This window comes from Neolamprologus brichardi, chromosome 1 (genome assembly GCF_056152115.1).
Source record: "Neolamprologus brichardi isolate AB-2024 chromosome 1, ASM5615211v1, whole genome shotgun sequence".
Taxonomy (NCBI): domain Eukaryota; kingdom Metazoa; phylum Chordata; class Actinopteri; order Cichliformes; family Cichlidae; genus Neolamprologus; species Neolamprologus brichardi.
The window spans coordinates 2,457,136-2,469,478 of NC_142104.1; the positions used below are offsets into that span (position 1 = coordinate 2,457,136).

The window sequence follows — 12,343 nt, forward strand, 5'->3', positions numbered from 1 at the left end:
CGGGGCGGGGTTCGTGACAGAGGTGAACAAACACAGCAGGATTTAAACAGCTGATCCGTTTTAGAGGAAACATTAAAGCGAGGATCGTCAACCTCAGCGGGACCCAAACGAGACGCCTGTGAGCTCCACCTGGAACAACCCTGTGATGAAACCAAACACCCACCCGAAGCACCCTAGAGTCTGAGGGGTGGGGGGGGGTCATGTATGTCCTGTGCACCCTGGCGGTTCTGACGCTCCACAACCTGATTAAGAACCGGAACAAACCGGAGCAAAGCCAGTCCACCGAGGCTGCGGGACGGGAAGGTCGTCGGAAGGATGGGGGCGCCGGCGCCGGGTGCTGGGGGACGTCCGGGCCCCGGGATCGAGTGGATGGATCAATGAACCACAGAGCTGAGGGGAGGAGGAGGCGAGGGGGCATACGCAACCTCCCTAACGGCAGGAGGCATGTCCAGGTGAGGAAGAGCGTGAGGTTTCAATTCTTGAAAATATTAAAACATAAAAACTTTAAAACAAGTTTGGGAAACGGGGGACTCACTCCTAATTTTAGAAGGAAATAGAAACTTTTAGTTACTTTTAGTTACATTTTCTGTGAGTGTGAGTCTGCACTTATTAAGGATTGACACCTTGATTTGATCTGAAACGCGCTCGATCAGTAAAGCTGCACCTCCGAGTGTAAAGTTGAACCCTTGTTTACCAAACGAGTGACGTGCAGCAGAGAGACTTCACAAAAACGAGCATCAAGATCTTTGCAAAGGTCTTAAAGTATTTTATTTTACTGATTATTGTTTTTAGACTGATTTGTTTACATGTAGAAATATTTTTACTTCATTTCAGTATCGTTGGCCTCACTTCAGCTGGACCGTTTATAGCCTGAAGCTTCTACACCTTTAATTTGGTCAAATTAGTTATATAATAGAATATAACACTGCGTTTAAACAAGTAAATCGTTTTTAAATTATGATTTTGGTTCCATTAAAACGTGATCCGTCTGTAATCTGAATGCGACATTTGTTAACAGTAAAAAATAAATAAAAAAATCATAAAACAAAAAATCTGAGCCAACAGTAGAAACAGAATTTGTGTTTCTACTGTGTGCAGGAAGATGGCGCATAAACATGATCGTCATTATTTTTAAATCAAAGAAGTAAATGTTCTTAAAACTGTAACCATGACGATCACAGCAGCAGTTATGAGAGCTCGGTGTGTTTTTGTCCTCGACGTTTCGATGTTTGTGAAATCTGCTTTGGTGAATTTTTTAATTTTTTTTTAATTTTGTATTTTATTAGTGAACAAGCTGCTCTTATTTTGAAAAGTCAGCCACTGCAAACCAGTTAGAGGTAAAACATTTGAAATCCACTGAGGAGAACATGATGCACAGGATGCTTGAATCTAACGCGACTTCATTTGTGCCAAAAAAATGGTCGTCTACCAAAAGCTGACTGCTCGTATTTAAACTGCTATAAATAACTGGTTGGACTATAATATGTGAAACATGTCCCTCATGAATGATATCAAGTCATTTTGAGCCACAAACAACATCCCTGTAACAAAGTAGAAGCTGCATCAGTTTTTGGCAGACACTTTTATATATCCTTTATTTATCCAGTTAAAAAAATATCTTGTTGTTATTAAAATAATTATTTTTTAAGAGTAATCTGGCCAAGAGGACAGCTGACAGTGCAAGAAATATAACAATAGTTATGTAAACATATTTTAAGTGGACAAGAAGGACTGGATTAGTTACAAAGTAACACAGAGTTATAAAGAAAAACAGGTCATTTTTAAATGTTATATTTAGACTTCAGTGAAGTCTATTTACAAACACATGTTAAGATATTACACATAAAAAAAACACACAGAAACTTTGGAAATCACTTTTTGGCACAACACCGGCTCTGAGGCCCTGAACGAGTCCTTTCACCAGTGTATGAATGCGAGAGTGAATGAATAGTGGCATTGTAAAGCGCTTTGGGTGCCTTGAAAAGCGCTATATAAATCCAATCCATTATTATTATTATTATTATTATTATTATTACTTTCTTTGAGGCGTCAGGTCTCGCTCATCTTTGCATTTCCTGATTAATCCTGCAAACAGTAAAACAGACGTGGCTCAAACCCCACGGAGGGATTATACAACGACTCGTTGCACACGTACACAAACTGAAGGCGCTGACACGCATTCACAGACGGGACGTTTTTACCTGAACTTGCTGACGGACTGAGGAATGTTTACAGCTGCACAGTAAAAGTTATCATATCTGACCGCAGCAGTAAAATGTCACTAAATGTTAAACTTTATGGGGAAATCTGTTGTTAGGCAAAGGTGAGTCTGCTCTCTGATTGGCTTAAAAATCACGAGTCTGATACGAGAGGTCAGCTCAGCAGGGTTTACTCGGTCAGTGACTCAGACTTGGTGGAGCTCTGATACAAACGCAGATAATACTCGATTGTGAAAAAAGCCATTAAATGATAACAAACTTTTACTGCGGAGTTTATTTTGTGATGTGACGCATGTTTGGGTCTCATTGTCCGATTTGTGGTGTTGTTTCTGTGCAGTTTGCTGCTATAAAAACTATAAGTGCACTTGTTTTACACTCAGGTCAGCTGGTGTGGAATATTTCACAGGTGATGAACCTGTGAGTTCACATTTGTGTCGGCTGTCAGAAACAGCGCCACCTGCTGGTAAACTGATTGCACTTGTGTAGACGGAGGTGAATGATGAGCAGATGTGGAGTCTGAGCCAGAGGACGGACTGTGAGGATGATCTCAGGTTTCACTTCAGCTTCTCTGTTCCACCCTCGGGAGGCGCTAGAGAACATGGAGCAAATATGTGATTTGAACTTCCTGTGAACATGCGAACTCTGTGTGCGTTTATTTTAGTCCCCCTGCTTTACTGTAAGTAATAATTAACCCCAGGAGGCATATTTGTGTGGTCTGAATGTGCAGGGACAGGCGGGCACAGATGGTTGTTCAGATATGTTCACTTTTTAAATGTTTTCCCCGTAACTCTCTAACACTCTGATGGTCCCAGCGGCTCCTGTTGATGCAGGTTTTCATCATGTTCAGAAGCTTCATGCTTCCAGTTAAATCTGATGTTTGTTTGTTTGTCACAGGACAGTCGATCACATCATATAAATGTCTGAAATCCTCTGCCTCCTTATAGAGAGACGGCATTCAGGGTCGAGCGCGTCGGTCACATCAGTTATGTAACCAAATATTCATCAGCATCCTCTGATGGTATAATCTGTGAGCTCCCGTCCTGCAGGACAGGACGAGCTTCATTTTCCCAGAAGTTTGTGTAACATATTCTGCAAAAATTAATATAAAAAATTTCCCCAAATATTATACTTTATGAAAGGCACAAACAGGATGTGTAATGTGTTAGTGGAATAAAAAAAAGTAACAATTTTACAGTTTAAGATGTGAATGACTTAAAAAAACAACCTAATTCGATATCAGTTAGACAAACTTCATCTAATACATTTAATAAAAGAAACTTAAAAGCATGATTTTTTTTTTCATCCATCCATCCATTCGCTTCCGCTTCTCCTTTTCAGGGTTGCGGGGGGCGCTGGAGCCTATCCCAGCTGTCATAGGGCGAGAGGCGGGGTACACCCTGGACAGGTCGCCAGTCTGTCGCAGGGCCAACACACAGGGACAGACAACCATTCGCGCTCACATTCACTCGCACATTCACACCTAATGGCAATTTGGATTTTCCAATTAACCTATCCCCACAAGCTGCATGTCTCTGGACGGTGGGAGGAAGCCGGAGTACCCGGAGGGAACCCACGCAAACACGGGGAGAACATGCAAACTCCACACAGAAAGACCTGATGGTGGAATTGAACTCAGGACCTTCTTGCTGTGCGGCAACAGTGCTAACCACCGTGCCGCCTATGATTTTTTATTTTTTATTTTTTATTTTTTTTTCTTTCTTTCTTAATTTTGATTGGGTCCTTTAGCTGAACCCCTCACCTTCCCCTCACGTAAAGCCAACCTTGTGCGTTGTGGAGTCCTCGCATCTTAACTGTAAACTTCACGTCCCCACAATCTGAGTAATACGAGTACACAGTGCTGAATATTTGAGGTGGGGGAGGAGCAGCCGCTCTCGCTTCAGTGGAGGCTGAAATATTCATCTGCTGCTGGGATGGAGTGAGGAGGAGGAGGGGCTACAGGAGGTGTGATGCTGCTGTGCTGTTGCTAAGGAAACGGAGGGAGGAAGCTGTGTGTGTGTGTTTGTGTGTGTGTGTGGTTAGGGGGGTTGGTGGGTGTCTTTGACTCTGATCCTGCTGCTGTGTGTCGGCGCGAAGCTGCAGCAGTCTGGGCGATGCGGCGATGATGATGTGGACGGAGAGGCCGCAGGGAGGTAAGAGCCGGGCGGATGGTGCAGAGAGGGAGGTGGGGAGGGATGGAGGCGCTGCAGGAGGAGGCGGACATGTTGAGCAAACATGGAGGTCTGGCTGTAACCTGATGCAGAGCAGACGCTCGTGTTTCATGACCTGAATACGAGCCGTCGGTGGCACAAAGCTTCATCCTCATTCATCTGGTTCCTCTCCTCCTCCTCCTCGCTTTCACGCCGTTTTATCTCGCCATAAACCTCTTCCTGTCCACGGAGAGTTTACCAAGGGACCCGTAGATCGTCCTAATTGAAGCGCACGTCTGCTTTCACGCATTGTGTCCTTGCAGCATGTGTAGGCGGAGCCACTGCCAGGTATTTTTAGCCTCTTCATAATGACTTCAGCAGTTTGTAAAAATAAGTGGGTCAAAAACGTGAAGCGTCTGTGGGACGGAGCAGGTGAGTGTCCTGATGATGATGTCACTCATTTATCTGCCTGTTGTCTGAAGCTTTAATCACATCACCGGTGAGCTGAAACAGCAGCTGAGGTTGTGTCTGCCTCTGCTTACAGAGAACATCCAGATGTTTCCTGCTGTTCTTCAGCTCGCTGCCTGGAACAGATAATTTTGTTTGTTCTGCTCTTTTCTGTCCAAGAGCTCACAGATGCAGATGAACAGGGACTCAAAGGGCTGCGTTTAGATGCCAAAACAAAGCAGGTTGCATACAGATGTCTTTATCATGCCATCCTCTTTGTGAGACATGCAAAATAATTTCAGGGCATCAAAGATGTTGTTGTTGTTTTCAGTTGTAGGAAATGGTAAGATTATTTGAGAGGTTATAGTCTGAACTTTGACCCTGCAGTTTTGCTCTGTGGGGCAGACTGGCTCTAAAGATGAGTGTGTGCAGCCAACGGAGAACAGACTGAACAGACGTCCACATCAGCAGGGTAAAAATCCCCACACAGCCACAGTGAGCACAGGTTAACATGGTGTTGTTAAATGCCGGGTTCCCTTTTAGCTGCCTCAGCTTCAGGTTTGAAAAAATGAAAGATGTACTTCCTGTGTAGAATGTGTGTTTGTGGGGTAGCGATGATGATGATGATAATGAGTCTGAGTACAGGGAGAGAAACGTAAAGATTTGACCCAGTTTGGAGGAGGCGGCTCTTAAAGTCTCTTCGGGAGGTAAACGGAGCAGGATGCTCATTTTGTTACTGTGACACTGAAGATTAGCCGATGATGCCATCCTTCTCCTTCATGCTTATTTCTTTCTAAGAATGTAAACGTTTGCAGCATAAGAGGATAGAAAGTAATTCTGCACGGTGAAATCTGAGGGTGAAAATACAGGTTTATCATTTTTTGTCTCAGTTATGACAGGATCACTGTAAACGCTGAGAAATGTAAAGATTTTCTTTCTGCTTTTGTCCAGTTTAATTACAAACTTTTTAAAATCACGTCTGAATCTTAGATGAAGGATTTTTATTTCCCGTCTAATTCGGTTCACTGTGAATTTGTTTTTTAGAGACAAAAGTGAACGTGAGGTATCAGCCGATGATGAGGGAACGTTCGTATTTTAAGAAGGTTAACATAACCTTATGTGAGGGTTAAAGTGGCATTAGCCTAAGGTTATATTAGCACATTTTGGTTAAAGTAAGGTTAATATTAGGTTAGTGTGTGTGTGTGTGTGTGTGTGTGTGTGTGTGTGTGTGCATTGTGATAACTGGCAGTATGAGAGGTGAACGTGAGCTCTGCTGTGTGCAGGGAAAAATGTGTCAGCAGCTGTCAGCATTAATAAAGCTTTGATATAGAGTGTGTGTGTGTGTGTGTGTGTGTGTGTGTGTGTACACTAATCTGCACTTTCACCATACATTGCATGAGTCAGCAGCTCCAGCCGTGTAATTCCTTCCTAACTTGTAGGTTTGAAATATCAGCTCCACACACCAGGCAGCTGGAACATCTGTCTGTACGTGCTCTGCTGCTCTCTGAGCGGGAAAGCGTCGGCCTGAGTGCTCGTTTATCGACCGCGTTTCCGCTCCGAGCGTCTCCTGCTGGCCTTTGTCTCTTGTTGTGTTTTGTGGTTCTCGACCTCTCCGCCATGTTATTAGAAGCGTTCGTGTGAACGCTCGCAGCGTTTTCCGCTGCAGTTTAACTTCATGTGTCCGAACATATGCTCACGCCCAGATGTTCTTTTCGTTTTGTCTTTTCTATTCTTGGCGTTGATTTCTGGTTCGTGATCGCCTCTCTCTCCTCCGTCTTCACTGTGATCATCAGCCTCTGTTTTCTCTGGACTCTTCGTGTTGCTGAGCCTCTCTGTGACGATCAGCTGTGGTCCTGCTAACGTTCACGTCTCCTTTGATTGCATGTTGTGGGTTCAGAGAACCATTACCAAATCTAAATGCCACAGTTCAAATCCCCTTCATACAGTTTACCTGCTCAAACGATGAAGAAATAACAAAAGCACCTGTGCAGGTTTTTGGGAGTGCTGCCCAGCTTTCTTTTGTGTAATGCCCTCAAATTAAAGCGGATAATCTGCACTGCGAGCCCACATATCTGTAACTTAAAGATCTGTTAGTGATACCAGGTGCATCTAACCTTCCCCATGGTAGAATTAATCCATCACAGTGACCTTGGGCTATGAACGGATTACTGAGCAGGGTCAGAGGACCTGTGGACTACAGCAAGGGGTCCTGTAGAGTCTGAGCTGGAGACGGCAGGTAGTTTAAGTGGACTTGAGTCCATTGAGTGGATGAAGTTTCTCCTGATAATGTTCGTCATCTCTTCATTCCTTGTAAGAAGACGATGTCGTCCACTCGATACTGAATCCAGCTGGATCCACATTAGTTTGTTTTCTTTAAACTCTTCCTTTTGATGCATTTGTGGTGAAAAAGAATGAAAAAGCTCGGCTAAAATGTTCTCGTAGAACTTTGAGAATCCTGCAGTTAAACACAATCAGGTAATAATCACAGAACCGGTTTGTGAGGTGGAGGCAAACCTGTGCTGTAAAATTTCTCCTGGAAGTTTAACGTAAACGAGCTGAGGTGTGATTGGTGCTAACGACGTGTGAGTCGCGGTCACTCGAGGGTTAACGAGGCCATCTGCTCTCAGGATTAACAGATTACGCTCACGCTTGGCTCATCCTGACCAGAGAGACTGCCGATCAGCTGTTCTGGGATCAGCTGCTGGTAATCCTGCAGGTGATGTGGCGGTGAGGCTGTAGGTGGGTTAACTGACTGCCGTGCAGCAGGAAGCTCTGACCGCCCGTCTCACATGCGGCCGGTCGCTGGTGCAGAGTGAATGGGTGACTGGGACCAGCGGTGCGGAGTGGCAGCATGCTGGGCTGGGTGGGAATGCTGCTCAACAAGAGCTGGCTGGACCGACAGCGCTACGTCCAGCCTTCAGAGAGAAGAGCTCGCTGTGGAGCGGAGGCTGTTAGAGAGGGAGGCTGTCGGCTGATTGGTGGAGTGCTGCAGGTGAGACCGACGGGCTGTGATGTCGAGGTCTGAACTGAGAATGCTAATGTAAGCAACTTAGCTTAAGGCCTCAGGATGTTACCTAAAAGAGTCAGCCAGGTGTGTGTTCGTCGTGTGTCGGCATTGCTGATATTTGCAGGAAGGATTCACTCAGCGACGTTTCCTGCTCGGCTCTGTGGAAGTTGACAGGTGTGTTTCTGCTTTAGTGGTCATGACCCACTACACGTGCTCATTAGTCGTTTCTGGTGTTCATTGTTGAGGATTATTGGAACTGATGTCCTCTGTACTGACGTCCGGATCGGCTGCTATCCGGCAAAGATGAAGTAAACTGACATCACATCTGCTGTTGTTAGCCACCTTTTCTGCTCGCCGTGCAGATTCTCGATTCTTGTCACTGCAGCTGGATCGACGACACGAGTGCTCGGTTGTCGGTTTTTACTGCAGTTCAGTGATCATTAAAGAAGTTCGGAGATTCACAGATCAGTGTTTCAACAGTTTGAAAAGATGAGACTTTGTGGAAAACTCCCTGCAATTTCTGTACTTCCTGTTTCTGATGAATCCTCATCCTATACCAGCGCTGATATAGATTTTGTCTGAGTGGCGACACCTACTGTTCAGGAGAATACTGCAGCTGTAACAGTAGCATAAATGGAGGTGGCTGTGCGATGGCGGCAGGTTTAGTCAGACCTTCGGTATTGGGTTAGTTTGGTTACTTTGGAGTTTTCCACAACTTTTCAGTGGTTGGTGCCACTTGTGAGCCCAAATACGCCACGAGTCACGCCACGCTGACGAAGACTCAGGTGGGAGGCGATTGGTTCAATTCAATTCAATTTTATTTATATAGCGCCAAATCACAACAAAAGTCGCCTCAAGGCGCTTCATAGATACAGAGAAAAGCCCAACAATCATATGACCCCCTATGAGCAAGCAGTTTGGCGACAGTGGGAAGGAAAAACTCCCTTTTAACAGGAAGAAACCTCCAGCAGAACCAGGCTCAGGGAGGGGCGGGGCCATCTGCTGTGATTGGTTGGGGTGAGAGAAGAAAGACAGGATAAAGACATGCTGTGGAAGAGAGACAGAGGTTAATAACAGATATGATTCAATGCAGAGAGGTCTGTTAACACATAGTGAGTGAGAAAGGTGACTGGAAAGGAAAAACTCAATGCATCATGGGAATCCCCCGGCAGCCTACGTCTATTGCAGCATAACTAAGGGAGGATTCAGGGTCACCTGGTCCAGCCCTAACTATATGCTTTAGCAAAAAGGAAAGTTTGAAGCCTAATCTTGAAAGTAGAGATAGTGTCTGTCTCCTGAATCCAAACTGGAAGCTGGTTCCACAGAAGAGGGGCCTGAAAACTGAAGGCTCTCCCTCCCATTCTTCTTTTAAATACTCTAGGAACAACAAGTAGGCCTGCAGAGCGAGAGCGAAGTGCTCTAATAGGGTGATATGGTACTCAAGGTCATTAAGATAAGATGGGGCCTGATTATTTAAGACCTTGTATGTGAGGAGCAGGATTTTGAATTCAATTCTGGATTTAACAGGAAGCCAAAACAGGAGAAATCTGCTCTCTCTTTCTAGTCCCTGTCAGTCAGTCTTATTGTGTCAGATTGGTGACACAATGAGAGTCTCCACCTGTTGTTACAACCAGGTACTACAGACAACCGGCAACTGCCGTTTGTTTGGCTCTCACACATAAACAGACGATTAAAGTCCGCATACCTGCTGCCGTTTCTTGAAACGTCTGGTTTTAATCCCAAAAAAAGTTGATTCTGTCCATCTGGACGTAGCGTTTCAGAAACGTTTCGTCACTCATCCAAGCGACTTCTTCAGATTCAGTTTCACAGTTTTGAGATTTCCTTGCCTGCATGGTTGCTCCTGCATCAAGACGTCTGGTTTTAACGTGTGTAACATTAAATAATATTTGATATCAGCTAATATTTGCAAAGTTGTTTCACATAAACGTTCGTATCTACTAAAGCAGGAAGGATGGAGCGTTTGATGGGGAGGCTCTGATGGTGAAGTGGCAACTAAAGCGCTTAACATGTCAGGAAACAATGTGTGAGAAACGTTATGTGAAAGTGTTTGGCTCATAACCTGTTGGGTCAAACAAAAGGGGGTGGGGCTTATCTCAACCAGCCACCAGAGGGCGCTGTAGTGTAATCCATCCATCAAGAATAAACTTCCTTTCTGTTTGTCCCTCTGTGCTTCCAGCCGGTCCAGCGGTCCAGCGCTCTGGTCAACCCGGCGGTCATGTTCGGCACACGAAAGACCTGGGACCTCGGCCACGCCCCCTGCCTGCAGGATCTCTGGAAGAAAGACCTCTCATTGGATGGTGAGTCAGCCGCCTACCTCAGGAAAGAAACAGCAGCGTGGCTGCATATTTTCTGTGTGTGTGGAGGAGAGGTGAGTCATACCTGTGTGTATGAATGAAGCTCAGCGGTCAGAGGAATCCTGGGACTGTCAGTGGGGGGGACAGGTGAGCTGAAACCGTCACGTTTGCTTTATTGACCGCTGCTCGCTGTGTTTTTCTCAGCTGCTCGTTTCTCAGCGTGAGTCCCCGGAGAGCCGGATCAGGTTAACAAACACTGCAGCTATTGTCTGTCCTGTTCACTCGTCAGACTTTCATTCTGCCCTCTCAGCCACAGCCGTGTGTTTAAAGAGGCTCAGGGCTCCAGGTTTGTTTGAATGAGGGTTTAGGCGATTACAGGAAAGGGCAAACCTGCAGTTATTTTCATAATGTCGGTAAAACTTGTGTCTGAAACTTCAAGTTTCAGTTTATTGTGAGTGAAACCGGACGAGCAGGTGGAAAAAGCTGAGGTAAGCTGCTTCACATTCCTGCTGCATAAAAACTTAAATGTCCTGTGGATTAAAATTAATATCAGCTTAAAACTTTTCATTCTACCTGCTCGCAAGTTTCATCACGTCCTTGGCACTGCTGCAGGAAAGTTTGGGGAATGACTTTTGAGTCATTATTGAACTGCTTAAAATAAAAGCTGAAACTTCACCACGTTTTTGAAATGCTAGAAAGGATGTTTGAAAAAATGTTTAAACAAACCAGAGATGTGATCGGCTTTTTTCCTCATATATATATATATATATATATATATATATATATATATATATATATATATATATATATATATATATATATATATATATATATATATATATATATATAAAAAAAAATTCTTTTAGGGGTGCAACGATACACAAAATTCACGGTTCGGTTCGATACTTTGGTGTCACTGTTCGATATTTTTTCGATACAAAAAAATGTTTGTGCCTTTTTAATTTGTCATTTATTAAAATAATAAATATATATTTTAACTCAAAAGTACAGTTTTTAAATTTAATGTTGCTGAAACAATAAAGTAATAAAAAATAAATCTATCTGATGGAGAAATCACTCATCTTTGGAAAAGAGAGTTTATTACAGAGAAATGGCTCTTTCCAAAATAAAAGCTATACTATCCTCTTCTTCTGGGCTATATTCTCAGCAGCATATTAAACATATCAGGTCCCCATAAGGAGAATCATGTGCTAACGGCTGTCTAAATGACTCGGGTAAAGTTTGTAGCATGCTGCTTGTTGTTTTTGTCTGCTTCCACTTGTCTTTGCACTAGGATGATGTCGGAGTAAATGTGCAGTCATATTCGTTGTGTTCCCACTAGTGCTGTCAGCGTTAATCTGAAATGACGTTAACGCCACAACACGGCAAATCTCCGTTAACGAGCTACCGCGGATCGCCCCGTGCGTGGGGCTGGATGGCCAACACGTTAACGAGCTAACTGCGCTAACGCACGAGTTCCCACCAATGTAATTGAGCATTGCTGGCACATCCAACATACTGTTTTACTTTTGTCCATGACGCGCTTACCTTCAGGGTCATACTTCACATGAAAACCAAAATAGTTCCAAACGCCAGATCTGAATGAGGGTGGGGGAGGTTCAATTTGCCATGTTGCAACGAGCTTAGCTTCTGTCTTGCTAGCTTGCGCTGCGCTCAGTGGATCTGCGCTCGACAGTGCAGCCTAGGCGGAGTAGTCGAACGCAGATCCACTGAGTGCTCAACACAGACAGCATCGTCAGAAGAAAAGTTGATAAAATAAATTAAAAATTTTGTGTTGTTCGATACATATGCCTACCGAACCGAAAACACTGTATCGAACGGTTCAATATCGATACGAGTATCGTTGCACCCCTAATAAATTAACTTGCAGAACAATAATAGGAGCAACTCTATATTTTTTAAGCGATGTGCTGGAAGTTCATCTGCAGGAAGTTTCAAGCATCAAGCATCTTGATTTCCTGCACTCTGCTGAATTTTTATGCACTGTTTTGATTTGTATCCCTGCTGAGTCGACACATCCAGGCGCTTCATTCATCTGTCGTCTCCTCTTTGTGATTTCCTGACTTGAGTGTAATGAGTTGATCATTTGCTCTGATAGCGGGGCGATTTTCAGTCTTTTATTCAGGGAAGCTCAAATGAAGAAATATTCTGCACACAGCATACGTCACATATTTTAGGACGTGCACA

General features: G+C 44.2%; 1 protein-coding gene across 6 annotated transcripts in view; it reads left to right on the forward strand.

Moving 5' to 3' along the window:
* Window positions 1-38: 38 nt before the first annotated feature.
* kifc3 (kinesin family member C3) overlaps window positions 39-12,343 on the forward strand; it is a 29,615-nt gene continuing 17,310 nt past the window's right edge. For 3 of the 6 annotated variants that reach the window (XM_087838397.1, XM_087838461.1, XM_087838354.1), the window contains exons 1-2: window positions 39-452; window positions 10,018-10,138. In XM_087838397.1, the coding sequence (XP_087694523.1) occupies window positions 201-452; window positions 10,018-10,138 (373 nt within the window). In that variant the 5' untranslated portion in view covers window positions 39-200. Of the gene's footprint in view, window positions 453-4,207; window positions 4,370-4,458; window positions 4,715-10,017; window positions 10,139-10,164; window positions 10,283-12,343 lie in introns of those variants that run through there. The other 3 variants (XM_087838623.1, XM_087838549.1, XM_087838679.1) reach the window with 3 other exon arrangements.